The sequence below is a fragment of the Mesoplodon bidens genome (assembly GCF_964165515.1).
Source record: "Mesoplodon bidens genome assembly, chromosome: 14".
Taxonomy (NCBI): Eukaryota; Metazoa; Chordata; class Mammalia; order Artiodactyla; family Ziphiidae; genus Mesoplodon; species Mesoplodon bidens.
The window spans coordinates 57,903-83,207 of record NC_138170.1 but is presented as its reverse complement, the minus strand read 5'-3'; the positions used below and the strand labels follow the sequence as shown (position 1 = coordinate 83,207).

Genomic DNA, 25,305 nt, shown 5'->3' with positions numbered 1-25,305 from the left:
TACAACAATCAGATAAGAAAAAGAAATAAAAGGAATCCAACTCGGAAAAGAAGAAGTTAAGCTGTCACTGTTTGCCACTAGATGACATGATACTATATATAGAGAATCCTAAAGGTGCTACCAGAAACCTACTAGAGTTAATCAATGAAGTTTGTAAGGCTGCAGGATACAAAATTAATGTACAGATATCCCTTTCATTCCCATACACTAAAGATGAAAAGTCTGAAAGAGAAATTAAGGAAACACTCCCATTTACCCATGCAACAAAAGGAATAAAATACCTAGGAATAAACCTACCTAAGGAGACAAAAGACTTTTACTCAGAAAACTATAAGACACTGATGAAATAAATCAAAGATGACACAAACAGGTGGAGAGATATACCATGTTCTTGGATTGGAAGAATCAACACTGTGAAATGACTATACTACACAAAGCAATCTACAGATTCAATGCAATCCCTATCAAAATACCAATGGCATTTTTCAGAAAACTACAACAAAATATTTCCCAATTTGTATGGAAACACAAAAGACCCCGAACAGCCAAAGCAATCTTGAGAAGAAAAACAGAGCTGGAGTAATCAGAATCCCTGACTTCAGACTATACTACAAAGCTACAGTAATCAACACAGTATGGTACTGGCACAAAAACAGAAATATATATCAATGGAACAGGAGAGAAAGCCCAGAGATAAACCCAGACACATATGGTCACCTTATTTTTGATAAAGGATGCAAGAATATAGAATGGAGAAATCACGGCCTCTTCCATAAGTGGTGCTGGGAAAACTGGACAGCTACAGGTAAAAGAATTAAATTAAAAGACTCCCTTACACCATACACAAAAATAAACTCAAAATGGATAAAAGACTTAATGTAAAGCCAGACACTATAAAATTCTTAGAGGAAAACATAGGCAGAACACTCTATGACATCAATCACAGCAAGATCCTTTTTGACCCACCTCCTAGAGAAATGGAAATAAAAATAAAAATAAAAACATGGGACCTAATGAGACTTAAAAGCTTTTGCACAGCAAAGGAAAATGTAAACAAGATGAAAAGACAACCCCCAGAATGGGAGAAAATATTTGCCAATGAAGCAACTGACAAAGGATTAATCTCCAAACTTTACAAGCACCCCCTGCAGCTCAATATCAAAGAAACAAACAAGCCAATCCAAAATGGGCAGAAGACCTATTAGACATTTCTCCAAAGAAGATATACACATTGCCAGGAAACACATGAAAGAATGCTCAACATCACTGATCATTAGAGAATTGCAAATCAAAATTACAATGAGGTATCATCCCACACAGGTAAGAAGGGCCATCATTCAAAAAATCTACAAACAATAAATGCTGCAGAGGTGTGGAGAAAAGGGAACCCTCTTGCACCGTTGGTGGGAATGTAAATTGATACACAGACACTATGGAGAACAGTATGGAGGTTCCTTAAAAAACTAAAAATAGAGCTACCATATGACACAGCAATCCCACTACTGGGCATATACCTGGAGAAAACCATAATTCAAAAAGAATCATGTTCCACAATATTCATTGCAACTCTATTTGCAATAGCCAGGACATGGAAGCAACCTAAGTGTCCATCAACTGATGAATGGATAAAAAAGATTTTGCACATCTTCAATATAAAATGGAATATTATCAGCCATAAAAATAAATGAAATTGAGTTATTTATAGTGAGGCGGATGGACCTAGAGTCTGTCATACAGAGTGAAGTAAGTCAGAAAGACAAAAACGAATACTGTATGCTAACACATATATATGGAATTTTAAAAAAGAAAAAAAATGGTTGGGAAGAAACTACGGGCAGGACAGGAATACAGACGCAGACGTAGAGAATGGACTTGAGGACATGGGGAGGGGGAAGAGTAAGCCGGGACGAAGTAAGAGAGTGGCATTAACCTATATATACTACCAAATGTAAAATAGATAGCTAGTAGGAAACAGCTGCATAGCATGGGGAGATCAGCTCAGTGCTCTGTGACCACTTAGAGGGGTGGGAAACGGAGGGTGGGAGGGAGATGCAAGAGGGAGGAGAAATCGGGATATATTTATATGTATAGCTGATTCACTTTGTTATACAGCAGAAACTAACTCACCATTGTAAAGCAATTATAGTCCAATAAAGATGCTAAAAATAAATAAATAAATAAATAAATTATACCTCCCCCAAATTAAGTTTTTTTAAAAATAAATAAATAGGGCTTCCCTGGTGGCGCAGTGGTTGAGAGTCCGCCTGCCGATGCAGGGGACGCGGGTTCGTGCCCCGGCCTGGGAAGATCCCACATGCCACGGAGCGGCTAGGCCCGTGAGCCATGGCTGCTGAGCCTGCACGTCTGGAGCCTGTGCTCCGCAACGGGAGAGGCCACAACACTGAGAAGCCCGCGTACCGCAAAAAACAAACAAACAAACAAACAAACAAATAAATAAATAAAAAAGGGTACTCAATAACATGGTAACTCTAAACCTAAGTATTTTCAATACTACAGCAAAGGTAAATGGATTAATGTCTCCTATTAAAGTGTAATTTTTTATATTATGTGCAACTAAAATTTTTTCCCAATATACAGGTAAAATAAAATAATTACTTTAGAAAGGTGAAAACATTCCATGTATTTAAAAACAGTAAAACGATAAGCATATGATATGCATCTTAGATAAAGTAGTGTTTAATTTCAGAACAATTTGTCAATATTGTAACTAGTACTATTATCCCAATTTCTTAAAAATATTTCAATACTTTTTCTATTTGAAAAAATACTTTAATATTATTTCCTTTGCTCTTTTGTGGTCTAATACATGGTAAGTATTTAGCTGCTAACATAACTTTAAAATATTTGTTTTTTACAGCCAAACAAAACTGAATCAAGAAGAAATAGATAACTTGAACAGACTGATCACTACAAGCAAAATAGAAACTGTAATTTACAAAAACTCCCTACTAACAAAAATCCAGGATCAGATGGTTTCACAGGCAAATTCTACCAAATATACAAAGCAAAACTTACACTGATTCTTCTCAAGCTCTTCGAAAAGATTGAAGATTAAGGAATACATCCAATGACATTCTATGAAGCCACCATCACCCTGATATCAAAACCAGATGGGGGGGGGACTTCCCTGGTGGCACAGTGGTTAAGAATCCATCTGCCAATGCAGGGGACATAGTTTCAAGCCCTGGTCCGGGAAGATCTCACATGCCGTGGAGCAACTAAGCCTATGTGCCACAACTACTGAGCCTGTGCTCTACAGCCCACGAGCCATAACTACTGAGCCTGATAGCCACAACTACTGAAGCCCACGCACCTAGAGCCCATGCTCTGCAAAAAAGAAGCCAGTGCAGTGAACAGCCCGCACACCACAACAAAGAGTAACCCATACTCGCCACAACTAGAGAGAGCCCGTTCACAGCAACAAACACCCAATGCATCCAAAAATAAGTAAATAAAGAAATTTACTGAAAAATAAAAAAACACAGATGGGGACTTTTCTGGTGGTCCTGCAGTTAAGATTTTTCCTTCCAGTGCAGGGGGTGTGGGTTCAATGCCTAGTGGTGGAGCTAAGATCCCACATGCCTCACAATTAAGAAACCAAAACATAAAACAGAAGCAATACTGTAACAAATTCAATAAAGACTTAAAAAAAAAAACAACACAGAGAAAGACACTAGCAAAAAAGAAAATTGCAGGCCAATATCTCTGATAAATATGGATGCAAAAATTCTCAACTGAATATTAGAAAACCCAATCTGACAGCACATAAGAGGATCATACACCATGATCGAATCTGATTCACCCCCGTGTCACAAAGTTGTTTCAACATATGCCAATCAATCAACATGATACACTCCATCAACAAAGGAAAAACACAAAACAAATGATCATCTCAATAGATGCCGAAAAAGCATTTGAGAAACTTCAACATCCATTCATGATAAAAATGCTTACTAAAATGGGTATAAAGGAAACATCTCAACATAATAAAAGCTATTTATGACAAACCCACAGCCAATATAATATTCAATGCTCATGACAAAATATCAAAGAAGCACGGAAAAGTGATGGAGGAGATGGAGAAACTTCTCAGTGTGCAGATGCAGGATCAATATCAGCGCTAAATCCTGCTCAGCTTATGGTGATTCAAGAGAAAGCTAAAAGCCTTTATGAAGACTTGAAGAAGAAACACGGGAAAGAATCAGAGGGCATATTTTTTAATGCCAGCCATGGCTGTTTTCATCGGTTCAAGGGTAGAGCCAACCTCAACAAGGTAAAAGTAAGTGGAGAGGCAGCAGGTGCAGATAGGGTAGCTGTCCAGGAACTTCCTGAAACACTTTGAGAAATTATTGATAATGGTGTGCATTTACCCAACCAGGTGTTTAATGTGGATGAGACACATCTGTACTGGAAGAGGATGCCAGACCGAAGTTACATCAGTAAGAAGGAAAAGTTGATGCCGGGCTGTAAAGCAGAAACAGATAGGCTAACTGTTGTTTGGTGGCAATTCTTCCAGTGATATGAAGCTGAAGCCTCTCTTAGTTCATCATTCAGAGAACCCAAGAACCCTTAAAAACATAGCCAATGACTCTCTTCCTATTGTGTGGAAGTGTAACCCCAAATCCTGGATTACACAGGCCACGTTCCAGGATTGGTTTTGCCAACACTTTATCCCAGATGTAGAGAAATATTGCTCGGAGAAGGACGTCCCAGAAAAACATTCTTTTGCTGCTTGACAATGCTCTGGGCCACCCCCCTTTCATGGATGACTTTTCCCAACGTCAAAGTAGTGCATCTGTCACCGAATACTGCATTGCTCATCCATCCTATGGACCAGGAAGTTATAGCGACTTTCAAGAAATATTATTTATGTCACACTTTTTGTCAGGCAGTAAAGGTAAGTGAGAAATCAGGAAGAACCTAGGGACAATTTTGGAAGGACTATAACATCTACAAGGCCATAAAAAACATTGACTTTGCATGGTGTGAGTGTATGTTGGTCACCATGAATGGGGTTTGGAAGAACCTTTGCCCACAGTTTGTTCATGATGTTTGTGGACTTGAGAAGGCAGATCAGAAGTCTGAAAAGGTCTTCAGCAACGTAGTGACCCTCAGCGAGAAGCTGGAGCTAGATCTGCAAGAGGACGGTTTCATTGAACTCCTTGCTGTGCAACATGAGGAGCTTACTGATGGAATTGGAGGCGCAGAGAAAGGATGAAGAGGGACAGGAGGAAGAAGTAGTAACTGAAGAACTGAAGAGATTCACGACACAGAAAATGCCAAGGGCATCTTCTAAATTTGAGGAGGCACTGTTAGTTTCTGAGGCACAGGGCTCGAACCTACAATGGTACCCAAAGGTGGTAGCAGCCATTCAGAAGGCAAACCAGTGCTACCGTGTCATCATCTATGATGAGAAGAAACGAGCTACGACCCAGACATCAATGGATCAGTTTTTCAAGAGGGTAGATAGAATGAAATCCAGCAAGGAACCAGAACCTGTGTCATCAATGTCAGGTATGAGTGAAATTGGAGCTTGCCCCCTGTCTCCCACTGCTGATAACCCTTCACCTCTACCATCTCCCACCTCCTCCCCCTCCTCCAATCAGTAACTCTTCTCGCCTGTTCCCTCGATGCCAGCCCCAGTATCCCAGCTGTTGTACTGTATTACTGTACTTTTCAAGTCACTGTACTGTAAGACTAAAAATGTCTTCTTTGTTTTGTGTTTGTTTCTTATATACTGTTTGTGTGAAAAGTATTATAAACCCATTATGGTACAATACCATATAGCTGACTGTGTAACCTGGGTACCTCGGCTAACTCTGTTGGACTTACAAACAAATTGGACTTACAAACGCACTCTTGGAACAGAACTTGTTCATACGTAGCGGACTTACAGTAAAAGCAAAAAAGAAACAGGAACTAATCAAACTTATAAGCTTTTGCACAGCAAAGGAAACCATAATCAAAATGAAAATACAACCTATGGGCTGGGAGAAAATATTAGCAAATGATGAGACTGACAATGGCTTAATTTACAAACTATACAAACAGCTCCTACAACTCAATAACAATATAACAAATAACTCAATGGAAAAATGGGTAGAAGACCTAAATAAACATTTCTCTAAAGAAGACATACAGATAGCCAATAGGCACATGAAAAGATGCTAATCATCACTAATTATTAGAGAAATGCAAATCCAAATTACAATGAGGTATCACTTCACACTGATCAGAATGGCCATCATTAAAAAAAATCTACAATTAACAAATGCTGGATGGGGTATGGAGAAAAGGGAACCCCTCAGCACTGTTGGTGGCCATGTAAGTTGGTGCAGCCACTATGGAAAACAGTATGGAGGTTCCGCAAAAAAACTATAAAGAGAGTTGCCATCTGATCTAGCAATCCCACTTCTGGACATATATCTAGACAAAATTATAATTCCAAAAAATATATAAAACCCTATGTTCATAGAAGCACTATTTATAATAGCCAAGACATGGAAACAACCTAAATGTTCATTAAAAAATGAATGTATAAAGAAAGTGTGGTATACGTATACAATAGATATTACTCAGACATAAAAAGGAATGAAATAATGCCATTTGCAGCAACATGGATGGACATAGAGATAATGATACTGAGGTAAGTCATAAAGAGAAAGACAAATACCATATAATATCACTTACATGTGGAATCGAAAACAGGACACAAATGAACATGTCAGCAAAACAGAAACAAACACACAGATATAGAAAACAGAGTTGTGGTTGCCAAGGAAAGAGTGATGGAAAGATTGGGAGTTTTGGAATAGCAGAAGCAAACTATTCTACATAGGATGGACAAGCCACAAAGACCTACTGTACAGCAGAGGAAACTATATTCAGTATCCTCTGATAAACCATAATGGAAAAGAATATATATATATATATATATACATATATATATATATGACTGAATCACTTTGCTGCACAGCAGAAATTAATACAATAATGTATAAAGGCTGCAGAAGGTGTGGAGAAAAGGGAACCCTCCTGCACTGTTGGTGGGAATGTAAACTGATACAGCCACTATGGAGAACAATATGGAGGTTCCTTAAAAGCTAAAAATAGGACTACCATATGACCCAGCAATCCCACTACTGAGCATATACCCGGAGAAAACCATAATTCAAAAAGATACATGTATCACAATATTCACTGTAGCACTATTTACAATAGCCAGGACATAGAACCAACCTAAATGTCCATCGACAGAGGAATATAGAAAGAAGATATGGCCTATATATATAATGGAGTATTACTCAGCCATAAAAAGGAATAAAACTGAGTTATTTGTAGTGAGGTGGTTGGACCTAGAGTCTGTCATACAGAGTGAAGTACGTCAGAAAGAGAAAAACAAATACTGTATGTGAACACATATATATGGAATTCAGAAAAATGGTACTGACGAACATAGTGACAGGGCAGGAATAAAGACACAGATGTAGAGAACGGACTTCAGGACACAGGGCTGAAGGGGACACAGGGACGTAGTGAGAGAGTAGCACTGACATATATATACTACCGAATGTAAAAGAGCTAGTGGTAAGCTGCCGCATAGCACAGGGAGATCAGCTCGGTGCTTTATGTCCCCCACAGGGGTGGGATAGGGAGTCTGGGAGGGAGCCTCAAGACGGGGGGATATGGGGATATATGTATACATATAGGTGATTCACTTTGTTGTAAAGCAGAAACTAATACAGTGTTATAAAGCAATTATACTCTAATAAAAATGTATTTTAAAATACCACAACGTTGTAAATCAACTACACTAGAAAATATTTCTTAAGTGAAAAAGATTTTTTGAATGTATGTTTTATTGTGTGTGTGTACCACAGGTTCAATATATATGAATTATGTTAAATTGATTACATTGTTTTTCAAAATAAAGAATTTTTGATATTCTACATCAGCTGCATAATATAAATGCAGAAAAACTATATTATTTTTTTCTAAAGTTCAGAAATACCCATTTTGCTCATTCGGTATACTATAAACCACTAACTGTTAAAAAGGGATTCATGACCTCTTTCTTCCAAAGAAATATTTCTGCACTCACACAAGTTTAATAGAATGTTCCATCATGAACTGGCTTCCTACCTTAGAGACACGAGATTTGCATCCTGAAATCTCTTTCTTGCAAAAATGTCCAATTAGCATCCTAGCATTACAGAAAAGAAATGCTTTTTGCCAGATCTCAAATTACATACAACTTTATCACGACATCACATATGTTTTTTTCCCACACACACAGACTGTATTTTATTTTTACAAGAGAAAAATCAACTGACACCAAACATTGTAAATGGATGACCACAGCAAAAGCAACAATGATTGTAATTACCAAACATGAAACACACTCATACTATTGTTATAATATTGACATTCATTCCAGGAATCCTCCAAAGCTCCTTTATTTTGCAGTGAAAGACACCATGTTTTTTTTTGGTTTTTTTTTTTTTTTTTTTTTTGCAGTACGCAGGCCTATCAGTGTTGTGGGCTCTCCCATTGTGGAGCATAGGCTCCGGACGTGCAGGCTCAGCGGCCATGGCTCACGGGCCTAGCCGCTTCGTGGCATGTGGGATCTTCCCGGACCGGGGCACGAACCTGTGTCCCCTGCATCGGCAGGCGGACTCTCAACAACTGCACCACCAGGGAAGCCTGACATCATATATATTTAAATTATCAGCACTCACCTGAGATCTTCAAAAATCAACAAAAACATAATTTTGTGCTCTCTTTCATTTACTCTGGTTCTAAGTGGTCATTTCTAAACGAAAGTATTTAAGTATGTTAACGTCATCTTATAACATCATATTTCAAATGACTACCGTCTCTCCAAAGATGCAATATGAGGAACTCATAAGTAGGCTCTCCAAAGTTTTACTCTTTTAATCTGTATTACACTTCTGCTGAACTTCACACTGTTCATTATTCTCTGAGAATATTCTTTTTCTTGTATGCCCATCTCACATGCTCTTTCATGAAGTTTTTTCCTACAATTTTATGCCTAGTTTATTTCTGAGAAAATGCATTATTCCAGATTGATAATTATAGACACAAACACTTCTATATAATTCCCTGAGAGTTTCAAAAACTCCTTCTTTTTTTTTTAAATACCTAGATTCTGAAGCTCTCCACAAAGCATTACTAAAATTGCATTTACATAGTATCTACATATTAATCACACATTAATGCATTTACAATTGTATTATGCTTTATTGCTAATTTTGGAGCATAAACGTAGCTGTCTTATTTACCACCCTCTTGGAAATCACTTTAATATTTGCACTTAGGACTTGAAAGAGAATGGATAAATAAAAACCTGAAGAATATGCAAATACAATTTATATATTTCTCATAAAATTAGGTGATTATCTAACCTTTATCCAGAAAAAAGAAGAGCCCACATACTCTGCAGTCATGATACTCGAGAATGTGTGGTCTTCCAGCAGGAAAACATGCGGTAATCCACGTGGCAGAGTTTACCTGTGACCAGCTGGGGTTAGTGTCCTATGCATTCCTTACATGCAACATATCAGGAGTGGCCAAAGTGAATTTGTCAGTTGTGGCAATCAGTATAATGAAGATTTGTAGCAGGTCATGCTCATATATGCAGCACAGGTACAATCAACATTTTGCTCAATTCTGGTAGATCTAAATCTGTATCTGTTACCTTGTCTTTAACGAGGAAATGTCAGAACTGACTTACCAAAAAAAAGTGTTTTGTTTGTTTGTTTTAATTACAGTCACGGTGAGTAAGACATAGCTCAGAACAACTAATGTGACTTAGTGATTCTCTCATCAGGAAATGCAGTTTCTACTTCCCTGTTTATTCTCCACATCTTGTAGTAAGTTAAGTTTCAGTGAAAGATAAATCTACAGGGTGAAAAGAAAAGAAAACTTACATGTGTTGATAAGATCATTCTGACAGGTTTTACCACGTATGTCAGTGTTTCTGGTGATGGACACAAGCTAGAGCTCCCTACTCTGACATTTTCACTGATGTCATTCCCCTTGACCCTCAATTTGAAAGTGGATAAAAATGTTTTCTATGTTTTCTTCTTTAAGAAATTAAATAAAGAATGCTGTCTAGACATGATCCTCTAATGACTTTCAGTCAGTGGTCATCAAGAGAAGAAAAGCACAGAATCTCATCCCCACAGAAGGGTGACATTCAGTCAGGTAAGAAAATTCTCCCCAAAATCAGAGCTTCATCTTTAACATTCAACCAAAGGCTTTCACAGGTGCTTCATACTCTGCACTCAGCCTTACCATATGGGATTGGCTCTGAGAATCTCACACCAGATGACTGACAAACATGTCATAGTACAGTGATCTGGGACCAGATCCTGCCTCTCTTAATGATCTCCCGCAGGGACATTGCAATATTCTAGGATATTTCCTGGAGCCCTCTACTCTATACAGGTACACTTCCAAGTAGAAACAGAAGCTTTGATTCTCACTGGGACCCCTGCTCTGTCCCACCAACCTCTCTAGAAATATGATGTTCTAATCTCTCCTGATCAGAACATTGCACGGTCTCTCACTGTGCTAATTTAGTAAAGGTAAAAGAGAAACAAGAAAGAGCAAACTATGCAGGGAGCAATATATAAGATTCCTTTACTTAATGTATTTATCTGATATACACAAATATTGAGAAGTATAGATTCATTCCATAATGGTCAAGAAAAGAGGAGGAGGAACCTCCATGCCAACAGTATATATAAGTTGGAATCAATCCTGCATAAGCTCCAGCTAAAGCTTAGCTACGAGGTACTAACTCTTCTCATAAAGAAGCAATAGTTCTCCATCATTTGAAGCACACTGAGGACTCAGACAGCTGGACGCTGAGGGTGTAGTATCCTGACTCGAATTCTGTACCTGCATCACAGAGCAATGAAATATTCCCAAAGAATTATTAAGGATGAGGTGGGGAGCCGAAATAATAAAGATGAAACCACAGTCTGCCCTACCATCCATTCTGCTGGATATTACCACCATCTTGGCCCAGTATGACCTTCCCACTTTTCTCTGGGCCTCCCTACTTCCCACCTCCATCCTCTCATTATATCTTACCTACACTTGGAAACGACTCTAGTTTTTCCACTTATCTTCATCAACAAGCAATCCAAATAGCAACTGTGTATATAACTCCTTAGAAACCTCAGGTATGACTCATTTGAACGGATCCTGGGTCACACCTACCTCCTGATCTTGGAGAGTCTCCCAGAGAGTCCAGAGGCAACTACAGCACAGCCTCAGGGACATAGACACTGGCAGCAGCCACTTGGGGGAGCTCCTTCTACCTCGTGGCCACTGGTACCAGCAAGCATTATTTCAGAGTCCTCCCTCTGTCTTTTTAGCCTCAGGGTCTAGCCCTACCTATTTCCACCAGACTATAGACACAAGTACTAGGATGCTGCAGGCCAAGCAAGTAACTGAGCAGGGGCATAGCCCCATCCACCAGCAAACAGGCTGCTTTCAGACCCTCTCAATGCACAGCTGCCGCTGGACATGGGCCCAGCCACCAAAAGCCCCAGGACCAGCCTCCACACCTAAGTGGAGAGGCACCAGCCCCAGAGTCCTTGGCCCCTCTGACAAGTGAGCCTGCTCTGGCCTTGGAATCAGTCTCACCGTCGGCAGGTGATTACTGCACAGGGACTGGATGGAGCTTGGACCTACCCAACAGCAAATCTGCTCTAGCAGTGGGATCAGCCTCATACACCAACAGGCACACACCAGCTCCAGGAATACCACAGCCCAGCAGCCTGTGTGACCAGAACACTCACTTGCAGGCCACAAGCAGCCATGCACTCACTTGGGTCTTGACCCTGCCCATCAGAATGACAGCACAAGATTAGGGATACCCCAGACCCTGCAGACAGCTGTGTCAGGAACAGTGATCCAACACCAACTCTGAGACTCCTGGGCCCTGCAGCCAGAACTCAGGACCTGTGTCTTCCTCCCAGTAGCCAGCATCACCGCAGTGACTGGGCACTAGCCCTGATATCACCTGGACTGCAATTCTACCCATAAGTGAACCAGCACTAGATTTGGTGTCCCCCAGAGTTGTGCAGCCAGCTGCCTTATGATTTAGGCTCACCAAGCCACACAGACAGCTTCCATACAAGCCAGAGTCTGGCAAACAAGCACTCTGGGGGCAGCCAAGCCTACCAGAACACCCACAGCAGTCAGCCCACCACAGTAGAAGAGCCCAAGTAGCCCACATAGGGGGTACACCTAGAACATATAGTTCTAGTGACCAGGGGACATTGGGCTGCTGGGACACATAGGACCTCTCCTACAAAAGGCCACTTCTAGAAGGTCAGGAAATGTAACGAACCTACTACATACATAGCAATAAAAACAGCAAGTTAAGAAAAATGAGGTGACACTGAAACACGATCCAAATGAAGGAACAAGATAAGAACTCAGAAGAAGATCTAAGTGAAGTGGAGGTAACCAATCTCCTCAAAAAATAGTTCAAGGTAATGACTATAAAGATGATCAAAGAACTCAGGAGAAGAATGGACGACCAGAGCAAGAAGGTAGAATTTTTTAAAAAAGAGTTAGAGCATTAAAGAACAACAAAACAGAGATGAGGAATACAATAACTGAAATGAAAAATACACTAAAAGGAAACTACTGTAGACTAAATGACACAGAGGAATGAATCAGAAAACTGAAGGACAGAGTACTGGCAATCACTGAAGATGAACTGTAAAACAATAGATTAAAATGAAATGAAGAAAGTTGAACAGACATGTGAAACATCGGATGTACTAATATTTGCATTATACTGGTCCCAGAAGCAAAAAGGAAAGAGAAAGCAGTGTAGAGCATACCTGAAGACATAAGAGCTGAAAACTTCCATAACCTGGGAAAGAAAACAGACATCCAAGTCCAGTAAACACAGTAAGGCCAAAACAGGATCAACCCAAAGAGGACCACACCAAGACTCACTGTAATTAAAATGGCAAAAAAATAAAGATAAAAAGACACTATTAAAAGGAGCAAAGGAAAAGCAACAAGTTACAAACATGCGAACTTGCATTAAGTTATCAGCTGACTTTTCAGGATAACCTCTGCATGCCGGAAGGGAGTGGCATGGTATATTTAAAGTCATGAAAGGGAAAAGCCTATAACCAAAAATACTCTACCCAGCAAGGCTCTCCTTCAGATTTGATGGTGAGATCTAAAGTTTTACAGAGAAGCAAAACTAAAAGAGCACAGCATCGCCAAACCAGCTTTATGAGAAATCTTAAAGGGGCTTTTCTCAGTGAAAAAGAAAAGGCCATGACTGAAGCATAAAAATTAGAAAAGGAAACTTACTAACGGAAAAACCTCATTGGATAAGGCAAATATTCAACAAAGGCAGTAAATCAACCATGTACACAGCTAATAGGAAGGATGAAAGAAAACAGTAAAAAAACTCATCTGTATTCACAATAAGAAGTTAAGGGACACACAAAACAAGTAGATGTAAAATATAAGGTCAAATTCAGTAACTGTGGGGGAGCAGAGTAACAATGCAGGGTTGTTAGTGTCCACGTGAAACTAAGAGCTCAGCAACTGAAATAATCACACACACACACACACACACACACACACACCTGAAAGAAATCCAAACATCATATTAAAGAGAGTCCTCACATCACAGACGAATAAAAGGGGAAGAAAGGAACAGTGAAGAAATTAAAGAGGGATTCTAAAAATACCCAAGAGAAATGAAAATGAACACACAGTGATCCAAAATCGATGGGACACAGCCAACGCAGTTCACAGGGGGAAGTTATAGTGATACAAGCTTATTCTTAGGAAACAAGAAAAATATCAAATAAACAACCTAACATTACACCTGAAGGAATTAGAAAAAGAAGAAAAAAACAAAACTCCAAGCTGTCAGAAAGAAAAAAAAAATTAAGAAAACAATACCATATGCAATCACACCAAAAAGAATAAGATACCTAGGAACAAACACACCTAAGCAGGTAAAAGACACGTACTCAGAAATGTATCAGCCATTGGTGAAAGAAGTTGAAGGCAACAGAAAAAGATGGGAAAATATAGCAGGTGCATGGACTGGAAGAATTAATACTGTTAAAATAACCATACTGCCAAAGACAATCTACAGATTTAATGCAATCCCTATCAGAATACCAAAGCATTTTCACAAAACCTGAAAAAGTAATTTTAAAATTTGTATAGAAACACAAAGATTCCAAATAGCCAAAAAATCTTGGGAAAGTACAGAGCTGGAGGCATCACACACCTTGACTTCAGATTATACTGCAAAGCGACAGTAATCAAAGAGAATCGAACTGGAGCAAAAACAGACACAAAGATCACTGGAATGGAATAGCATAGAGATCCCAGAAATAAGCCCACACACGTATATTTAATTGATTTATGACAAAGCAGGCAATATGGAGAAAGAACTGTCTCTTCAATAAGTGGTACTAGGAAAACTGGTCAGCTACATGGAAAAGAATAAAATTAGAGTATTTTAGCACACCGTATATAAAATTAACGCAAAACTGAATAAAGACCTAAATGTGGGACCATAAAACCCCGAGAGGAAAATAAAGAACATTCTTCAACATAAATGATAGCAACAGTTTTGCGTTCAGTCTACTAAGGCAAATGAAACAAAAGCAAAAATAAACAAATGGGACTTCACTAAACTTAAAAGATTTTGCACAGCAAAGGAAACCAAAGACAAAATGAAAAGACAACCTGCTGAAGGAGAGACAATATTTGCACATGATAAGAGGTTAACACCAAAAGGATGACCAACCAAGGGTTCATATCTAAACTACAGAAACAGCACATACAACTCAATATCAGAACTGCACCCAAACTATTTTTTTAAAAAATGAGAAGACTTAAATAGACATTTTTCCAAGGAAAAAATACAGATAGACAGCCAGAATGCACAAAGATGCTAAACATAGCTAATCGGCAATAAAATGCAAATCAAAACTATGAGATATATCACCTCAGTCTTGTCAGAATGGCTGTCATCAAAAAGGTCACAAATAACAAAGGTTAGTGAGGATGTGGAGAAAGGGAAACTCTTGTAAACTCTTGATGTGAATGTGAAGTAGTGCAGCTACTGTGGAAAGAAGAATGCAGGTTCCACAAAAAACTAAAAATAGAACTACCATAATATCCAGCAATTTCCCTCTTGGGTATATCAGAAGAAAACAAAAACACTATTTTAAAAAAAATTAACTGCACACCAATGTTCATAACAGTGTTATTTGCCATAGCCAAGATATAGAGTCAAACTAAGTGTTCATCAATAGGTTAGGGGATAAAAAAATGATATTTATGATGACTTCAGCAAAAAATGAAATTTTGCTATTTGCAAGAACATGGATGGACTTGGAGGGTATTATGCTTAGTAAAATAAGCCGCAGAGAAAACAAGCCTGGTAGGTTATCACTTACACGTGGCATCTAAAACATTGAATACAACAACAACAACAATGAAACAGACTCACAGATTAAAGAACAGACTAGTGGTTACCAGCAGGGAGAGACAGGGTGGAGGAGCAAAATAGTGGTAGGAGATTCTGAGGAAGAATCCACTATGTATAAAATCAATAATCTACAGTGACGTTCTGTATAGCATGGGGAATAGAGCCACTCTTTTATAATAAGTATAAATGGAGAAGAACCTAAACATTTATGAGTCACTATGTTGTACCTCTGAAACTAATATAATAATGTAAATTAACTATAGATCAATAAAATATAAAGTAAGAAACAATAAAGGAGAGACAGATTATTAGATAGAAATCAATTAAATAAACACAAGTTTTGGAAATCAAGGAATTAAAAAACAACATGTAAGACAACACTGGCCTTTAAAGTGTACGATCTATTCATTTAAAAGAAATCATTTAAGTGGTGAAAAATGGTACCCATTCTCACAATTTTGTATATCTAGGATCAATTATTATCTACAAAAATATGTTACAAATGTTCACTCAAAAACAAAGAGAAAATTTGGATTAACCCATTTTAGTATACAAATTTAATATCAAAGTCTCTATGTAACACTGATGTGAATAAGTTCTGTTAGCCACTTCTAGTTTCCTTGTGATGTAAAATCTTTCAAAGCATACAAATCAGCCTTTCTACATCATTCCATTAGACATACATAGAAGTTAAAAGAAATGAGAAGACAGAAAAATCAACCAGGAAGGCGAATTTACTGAGAAACAGCCATTCGTTCTCCCTCCTCCTTTGCTTTTCCTCCTTTTCCAGGTCTCTTTCGGTTCCAATCAAGAGAAGTCTTGAGAATTCTGAGAATATTTCTTTGAGGGCTTCAAACCACCATACCTACGTCCTCTGCCACAACTACACACACGGGAACAAAAATAAACCTCTGCTATCTGCTCGTGTAGGAGAGGTTCATGCAAAATAAACTCCTACATGGAGACCAACAGGTGGGTTTTCTACCTGTTCTTTATAATGTCCTTCCATTATAGTAAATCCCACACATTATGAGGCAGAAGGGGTTATGTGAGCTCTTCCTTGAAGTCAAAAACCTTGCATTCATTTCAAGTACCTGGTGATCATAGGGTAAAGCCAGGGAAGGTGCCATCGCCCTCGGTGGGGGGCGGTGAATGGGCTTCCGCAACCATGCACCTCCTGATGAACAGATTCTGAAGAAACAAAGGGCGGTCACACCGCAGCCAGCCTGTCAGACTGTCGGGCCACTGGGCAACCCCACCAGTCTGGAAGTGCCCCATAAGTTGCTCAAAGCAAAACTCTGCCCCCCCCGTGAAGCCAGGCAATTTGACCAGAGAGTCAGAGGAGACCAGTAATCAACTCCTCCTCTCTGCTCACCTCCTTGGGGTTACAGCAACCCCATCTCCAAACCCAACTCTGATCCTGGAGTGCCAAGGTGGGAGCGCAGGTGGGCTCTGCCGGTGCTTCAGCGCCTTCTGGGAAGCCCCTAGTTTGAATATGATTTGAGTTTGATCCTGAGAAACCATCAGAACTTCCCACCAGAGATAAATGAGGAGATTCTGGCCTTTATTAGTGCGTACGGTGAACCCGGTCGTCCTGGCTGTACTTGCCAACCCTCCTATTTTACGCACCTATGTTTATCCACCTTCCTCCCTGTGAGTACCTTTCACTAACCCTGAGCTCAGACTCCTGACCTATTACAGTGACTTTTTCAGTCTTTCTTTAAAAATGTACAGGTAGGGCTTCTCTGGTGGCGCAGTGGTTGAGAGTCCACCTGCAATGCGGGGGACACAGGTTCATGCCCCAGTACGGGAGGATCCCACATGCCGCGGAGCGGCTAGGCCTATGAGCCATGGCCGCTGAGCCTGTGCGTCCGGAGCCTGTGCTCCACGACGGGAGAAACCACAACAGTGAGCGGCCCGCGTACCGCAAAAAAAAAAAAAAAAAAGGACAGGTAATAAAATGAATTTAACCTAGAAGCAGCAGCTCAGTAAGGGAAATAAAATCATCAGAAGTTACCTAATCACAGCCACAGCCATCCAGGGCCCTGTCTTATCTGCTGGGGCATAAGAATGGGACCTTCCTAAACTTGAAGGGCATCCAATCAGATAAGTTGATTACGCTCACCTCTGGCTCTTGGAGGGACTGCTAGGCAGTCTACCCAGTGTATACTGACTGCAAAACACGGTCATGGTTTTGAAACACCTATGCTCCAGGAAAGATTTTTGTGGTGCATGGGGAAGGTTTCTTTTTGACATCAAGCAAAAAATAAGTCACCAAGCCCTTTGAGCACAGGGCTTCTTAAGAGGGAAGTAGAAGGAAGGAATGGGCAGAAAACATGATCTCCTCGGAAGTGCAGGGCGTTTTTCCAAAAGAGTAGGATTTAGTCTCAGTTTAAGGAGAACACCTTTAAATAGCTGGGACAGCTCCAAACTGCAGTTTAGGGAACGAGTGCTCCAAAAGAACAGTGCTTTACAAGTCCTGGCCAGGCAGCAAGAGGATGAAGAGTTGGTTTTGCATAGTTTTGAACGCAGGAGTAAAGAAACCGAGGCATCTCTGACTAAAAGGGCCTGAGATCCTATGGCATCAGTGGGTCAGTCAGTTGCAGGGAGCAGGGGGTGTGGGGGGCGATATTTCTCTCTCAACATCTCCCAGGGCAGCCACCCCTCCCAACCCCACCCCCCTACTCCCTTCACCCTTCCTCCCTCCACTGTTGGGTCCCCAGGGACAGCACTTCTTAAGCTGGAGCGCTCAAGCACCATCTCTGCAGTCTGGATTCTTCTGGAGCCTGGCAAGTTCTGGGACAGGAAGCCAGGTCTGCAAGGCCGCTGGGGTGCAGTCAGCCCTGGAGGTCTGGAGGGGAAATGGAGCCCTGAAGGCCACCCACGTCCTTGAAGCCGAGGGAGGAACACATCCTTCTAACAGTACTTCTCAGGGGTCAGCATGCTCCCCACCCAACAGTGATCCATACTCACTTGAGGCAACAAGGACTGCCTCTAACTGGCCCCCTCGATTGTGCCTTAAGGGTCCTCGCACATGTGTGATAGCGCTGGCCCTGGATCTCTTTAGTCAGCCTAGGCCAGTGCTGCCGGGGTCCCTCCAGTCCCATCCCCCAGCCCCTCCCTCTGGGACTGTATCTAATAGAAGAAAGAGCACAGAGGAATTGGCTAAATCAAGGGACCTGGGAGCCTGGGTATGAGTTTGAAGACCGAGAACTTAAGGCACAATTACATATTATTGGAGACTCTTGTGGGGTGTGTGGGGTGAGGTTAGGAGGCTGAGAGGCTGAGTCGACCTGGTGAGTCCAGCCCCAGGACACCACACAGCCCCGTCCCCCCTTCCCTGCCATCAGACAAGGGGTGCCGCAACTCCAGCCGGGACTCTGCACTTCCCCCTCCCTGATTCTCCTCCAGAAGAGCAGGTGGTCCCGCTCTGAGGGCAGCGGCAAGACAACGGACCAAGTCCCCCCCCCGCACTAAGGCACTACTGGAAGCTCTTCCTGCACAGCAGTGCTGGCTTGGAGCAAACCCGAGCAGCGCCAAAGTTGGTCTCGTCCTGCAGCGGAGGGACGCAGGGTTTAAGTCAGCTGCCCTGGCTTTAAAGCAATCAGCCCCCCCTTTAGGTCAGGTGACCCGACTTTAAATCACTGTGTGCCCCTCAAGCCTGCAACTTCAAAAGTTGGGAACTTCACTTTGATCCCAGCACCTCACATAGCTGAATGCACACTAGTCACCCCCAAGCCTGGCTTAGAGGCAGGATATAAGGTAAGGGGATGGGCGTGCACTCATGGTGATGAGGGTGTACTTCATGTACCAGAAGGGTCTAGGCACTCTGGGGTACAGCTAGCAGTGCACGATACAGCAGCTCCCTGGCAAAGCTGGTGAGGCCCAGGGAGAGCAGACACACCCATGCGTGCAGAGGTTCCAGGACGGGAGCTGGGGCACAGCCAGCCAGGAGGGTGTGAAAGTGGAGGATCTGAGCCTTTTGTGAAAGGCAGACACAGAGGATGGATGAGAAACAAAGACCAGATGAAATATGGATTTGAAAAACACACCCTGCTCTTGAAATTGGGGTGGGGGGGCACCCCAGACTTGAGACTTCTTACTCCCCAGTACCTAGTGCTTTGGCCTTTGCCCAATTACTTATAAAATTTACTGATAATATCTAACCCATAGAATACTGCATTTGTAGTGCTATTGCATGTTAATGTTTCTATAGTGGAAAAATCTTTTCTACAAGAAACAGGTACACTATCTGAAATCAATTAAAACCCCTCTTTATAAAGTACTATATTGGACTTCCCTGGTGGTGCAGTGGTTAAGAATATGCCTGCCAACGCAGGGGACATGGGTTCGAGCCCTGGTCAGGGAAGATCTCACATGCTGCGGAGCAGCTATGCCCATGCGCCACAACTAGTGAACCTGCAGGCCACAACTATTGAAGCCCGTGTGCCTAGAGCCGGTGTTCCACAACAAGAGCAGCAAGAGAAGCCACTGCAATGAGAAGCCCGCGCACCACAACAAAGAGTAGCCCCCGCTCGCCGCAACTGGAGAAAGACCGCGCACAGCAACGAAGACCCAACACAGCCAAAAATTAATTAATTAATTAATTAATTTTAAAAAGTACTCTATCCTTCTGTACAACTTCTCTGGGAAGCACAGAGATGGCGTGGGAGAGTGAGAAAGACCAATAATTAGTGCACATCTCTCATGCAGGTGCTCTGCTGGCTCAGATACATTTATCCCCACTTTACAAAGGAGGAAATAAGCTCAGAGAGGTTTAGTAATTTTCCCAAAGCCAAACAGCTATTGAGTGGCAGAACCAAGATCTGAACCAAGTCTGTTGCCTCCAAAGCCTAAGTCCTCATCACAACAAAACTCAATTAATATTTACATTTATCGAATTACATTGCAGCCTGGGGAGTTCTTGGCACAATCCTGAATAAGAGTGAGAAAGAAAGAAATAGCATTGTTCCTACAGTCAACCAAAATTTTTGGAGCAGCAGCTAGATGCCTGGTCCTTTTTGGGGTTCAGCAGTGATCACGACAGGAAAAGTCGTGCTTTCATGAACCATGTAGTGGGGAGGAGAGACGGGTGCAACTTGGGTGAGGGATTTCACCTTGCTGGGCCTCTGTTTGCTCATCTGGAAAATGGGATGGGTGTTCCTCATTTTCTGGGATTGTCCGGCTGGACATTCTCTGATTCCATAAGAAGCATTTGTTTTCCTGTTTCTTTAAAATTCATTCAAGCCATGAGCCGTGATGCATGTTGTTAGCTGCTCCCCAAATCACTCTTCCCCACCCTTTTCCTGTGATCAGGTCTTTCCCGAAACATGACTCACAATCAGTCAAGTCACAGAACCTAAGGGGCACCCAGCAGAAAAATTCCAACCCTTGCTTCTCAGGAGCTCTGTGGTCTACCTGCCAGGTAAACTTAACTCACCTGGAACAAGGTGGCCATCCCTGGTTTCACATCAACATGATCTCAGGCACAAACCTCCTTTTTTTCCATTTGGTCTTTAAGTTACTTGTTGAAACAACTGTACAAATATGACAAAGGTATAAAATCAGGCATCTTCTGCCCCTAGCGCCTACTAATACATGATGTTCTGCCACTTTAAGGATAAAGATAGAACATTTCAACATTCTGCTGCCCTCATTATTTGTCATTTTTGTTGATATTTCTATTGAATACATCTTTCAAAATTTTAACAATGGAACATTTATTTAGGTTGCTCCAGACCCAGCCTTTAGTGGTAAGGGGTTTTTTGTTATATTTCTATTATGTTTCCTTTAAAAACCATTATCCTATTTAAATGGATTAAGTCAATTCTATAGGCATGTATCTTATGATATTCATGAAATGCATCCATAGAGGGCAGTAGTACAATTGATCACACTTGAGAACCTCTAGTAGCACAGTTAAGTGTACATATTATCTATGTGTAAACCAAAGTACATGCCGAGTGAGATTCTCCTACCCTTTTCACTCTGTGCCCCTCAAGCCGGTGAGAAATGGAATATTTCTTGCCATCTCAGTAAACAAAGGATATCACAGTCATCAGCCCTTGCAGCCCTCCAGTGTGAGCCGCGAGCCCTGAGGATCTCAGGATATGCGAATACAGAATGCAGGCCCCAGAGCGCTGAGGTGCATATGAAAGGAAGGAATTCAGGGAGCCCAGCCTCTGGCATCTCCGCAAACAAAGAAAAGCGCTGCATTCCTCACGTTGGGAGAGCCGGTTTTCCTTAGTTAACAATCACCTGCTGATGGTCCCCATTACCTGCGCCAGTGCCCTGCCCTGTCCCCTCCCCCCGGTCCTTTAGCTCAGGGAGGAAGGAGGGCAGAGGGACTCCGCTGAATAAGGGGCCTGCGAGCCTCGGGAGGAGTTTTTAGCCGCCTTCCCCGCAGTCGGGGGGAGGCGCGCTGACGCTGTAGCCGGGCCCTGCGCCTCCCTTGCCCCGTTTCCCCTCAGGACACTCAGGCCGACCCCCTCCCCACGCCCCACTGGGCCCCGCGAGCCAGGCCGAGGGCAGGGGCGAGAGGAGGGACCGAAGTTCCCGGGACCAGACGCTGGGGGCCGCCCTTTCTGCACAGCAGCGGCGGGTGGCAGCGAACCCCTGCCCCTCAGAAGCTGGTCTTGCCCTGCCGCCAGGGCACCGTACCAGGCGGAGGGTCGGCGCCCACTTACCCGGCCCGCCGTCCGCACGACTGTCGCGGCTTCGGCCTCCGGGGCCCCTCCAGAGCCGGCAGCGTCAGTGAGGCCGCCCTCGCCGCGGGCTCCGGGGCAGTTCCGTGAAGGCGGAGGGAAGAGACCCCGAGCCGGGAGCTCCAGCTCTGCGGAAACGCGGGCTCCGTTCTGGGCGCAGCGGGTGGGACCGCTCTGCCCCGAGGCCTTCTGGGAGGGACGGAGGCGCCGGGGGAGGGAGCCGCCAGGAGCGCAGGGCCCCGTCGGGGGTCCTGGAGGGGCGGCCCGGCCTGAGGGCCCCGCCCACTGTGACCGCAGCCCAGGCATTTTTCCTGGAGTCCTACACTACAAAGTTAGAAAGATACACGGTCTATGGTAAATATTCACAAATGATTGTTGCTGCTGTGCTTACTATCCTATTAAAGGTGTAAAATCCATAAAACACTTTAAGTTCAAAATTAAATATGAAATTTTACCTTTCTAATTATGTCTCTGCTATTCACAATTGTCGTTAATGAATCAGAGACTGTGGCATCACTAGTTAAAAGTGAGCTTGTTAAAAAAATAGAACTCAGGGCTTCCCTGGTGGCGCAGTGGTTGAGAGTCCGCCTGCCGATGCAGGGGACACGGGTTCGTGCCCCGGTCTGGGAAGATCCCACATGCCGCAGAGCGGCTGGGCCCGTGAGCCATGGCTGCTGAGCCTGCGCGTCCGGAGCCTGTGCTCTGCAAGGGGAGAGGCCACAACAGTGAGAGGCCCGCGTACCGCAACAAAAAAAAAAAAAAAAAAAAAAATAGAACTCAGGCCCACCGGACCTACTGAATCACAATCTGAACTTTTACAATCTCCCCAGTGTACTTGTGTACCCATGAATAGTTGAAAGGTACATTTCTACCTCGACACGTCTTTTCTGTCTGAGAAATACACACATTTTATCCAATTTGATATAAATAAAACACTCAAAAATGCATATGCCTGTGTTGAAGCCATCATTTTAACATTTCTTTTCCAGATAAGTATAGTCTCTATACTGGTTTTGTGGATCACATGCCACACTCTTTTCTTGTAGTTAGAAATAAGATAGAGAAACTTACTTTGTTAAAAAAAAATATATATATATATATACACATATATATATATATATATATGTATATATATATATTAGTGGATAATTGAAGACACTCTTCTAAATTAAAACCAGTTCTCTTAACTTGCTGTTTTCTTCTTGGGTCACATTATGAACTCTTCCCGTGGCCAGACGGCATGTGTACTTTTAATTTCAGGGACTGCTGACATTCCAGGATATGGCCATAGATTTCTCTCAAGAGGAGTGAGAATGCCTGGACCAAGATCAGTGGGAACTGTCCAGGTATGTGATGTTAGACAAGTATAGGAACCTGCTCTCCTCGGGTGAGGATACCTTCCTTCCAGAATTCCTTATCCAACCACAGGGTTTAGAGTCCTTCATTTGTAGAATGTCTCCTGGAATCTTCTGCTTCCTACAATAGGGTTCAAGATAGCAACGTTTCAGGAAAGATTGGGAGTTTGTGGGTATAATTTATCTTATTCTTTTAACATTGCAGCCTCCCTCAGCCGCATAGCACAGGGAGACCAGCTCAGTGCTTTGTGACCACCTAGAGGGGTGGGATAGGGAGGGTGGGAGGGAGGGAGATGCAAGAGGGAAGAAATATGGGAACATATGCTTATGTATAACTGACTCACTTTGTTATAAAGCAGAAAATAACACATCATTGTAAAGGAATTATACTCCAATAAAGATGTTAAAAAATAATAAAAATAATAATAAAAATAATAAAAATAATAATAAAAATAATAAATTGCAGCCTCCCTTTTAATATACTTTGTAACTGCTTGGGCTGTGTCTATATGAACTGTGTACTATATGCTTCTGTCACAGTCCTTACAATATTTTATTGTCTTATTTTCTGTAACAATTCTCCATGGATTCTTTGGGCTTAAGATATACTAAAAGGGAGACTGCGATTCTGGGACTTCCCTGGTGATGAAGTGGTTAAGAATTCGCCTGCCAATGCAGGGGACACGGGTTCGATCCCTGGTCTGGGAAGATCCCACTTGCCACGGAGCAACTAAGCCAGTGGGCTACAACTACTGAGCCTGTGTACCACAACTACTGAAGCTGGTGCGCCTTGGGCCCGTGTGCCATTTATTTTTTGGAGAAGCAACCACCTCTGAGTGATCAAAATTTAGACCAACTAGTCAAAATGCTTTATCACCTGTTCTAAAACACTGATCAACAGAACAAGTTTTACTAGGGATAACAGTGTAATTGTATTCTGGAGTTCATAGCGGCAATATGGTTTATGACCTTGATGCTGGATCACGACATTTCAATGGTATAACTGCTCTTAATTGTTCAACGATTAAAGTCTCACGTGATCTGAGTTCAGACTGGAGTCATCCTGGTTGCTTTCTGTCTATTGCAGATTTCTGCCAGTAGGAAAGGACAAGAGCATTACGGCTTACTTTACAAAATGTCTGGAAACTAAATGATGATATAATCTACATTCAATTAATTTATACATACCCTACTGTAGAACCATGTTTGTTAAGGTGGCAGAGCCCGGTAATTATGTAAAACTGAAACCTTTATCTGCACTGGTTCAAGTCCTCTTCCTAAGAATATGTTTATAATCAACATTCTTTCACAAATGACCCAATTTAATTCACCATAGCATCCCTCATATTAATTAAATGGAAAATCCTAGGCTATATACAAATCCAGAAAGGGCCAACAATCCTCAGCCCCCATGGATGATTACAAACCATTGCTGAGGCATACAAATTACTTATTAAAGAACCGCTATGTCCATCAACATCATCAATTTATATATTATTGCCCCAATGCTAACCTTAACCCTGGCTCTCAAAACATGAATTCCTCTTCCCATATCTTACCCACTAATTAATATAAATGTTGGCATATTATTTATATTAGCCATATCACACTTAGCCATTTATTCCATTCTCAGATCTGGATGAGCTTCACATTCAAAATACTCACTCACTGGAGCCCTAGGGACAGTAGCAGACAC

General features: G+C 42.0%; 1 protein-coding gene across 3 annotated transcripts in view; it reads right to left on the bottom strand.

Annotated features, from left to right (window-relative positions):
• The window catches only part of LOC308628097 (uncharacterized protein), a 57,897-nt gene extending 35,318 nt beyond the window's left edge, over positions 1–22,579 (bottom strand). For 2 of the 3 annotated variants that reach the window (XM_081254658.1, XM_081254657.1), the window contains exon 1: positions 22,237–22,579. In XM_081254658.1, coding sequence (XP_081110784.1) covers positions 22,237–22,560 — 324 coding nt within the window. In that variant the 5' untranslated portion in view covers positions 22,561–22,579. Of the gene's footprint in view, positions 1–20,694; positions 21,088–22,236 lie in introns of those variants that run through there. The other variant, XR_014017496.1, reaches the window with a different exon arrangement.
• Positions 22,580–25,305: the final 2,726 nt, after the last annotated feature.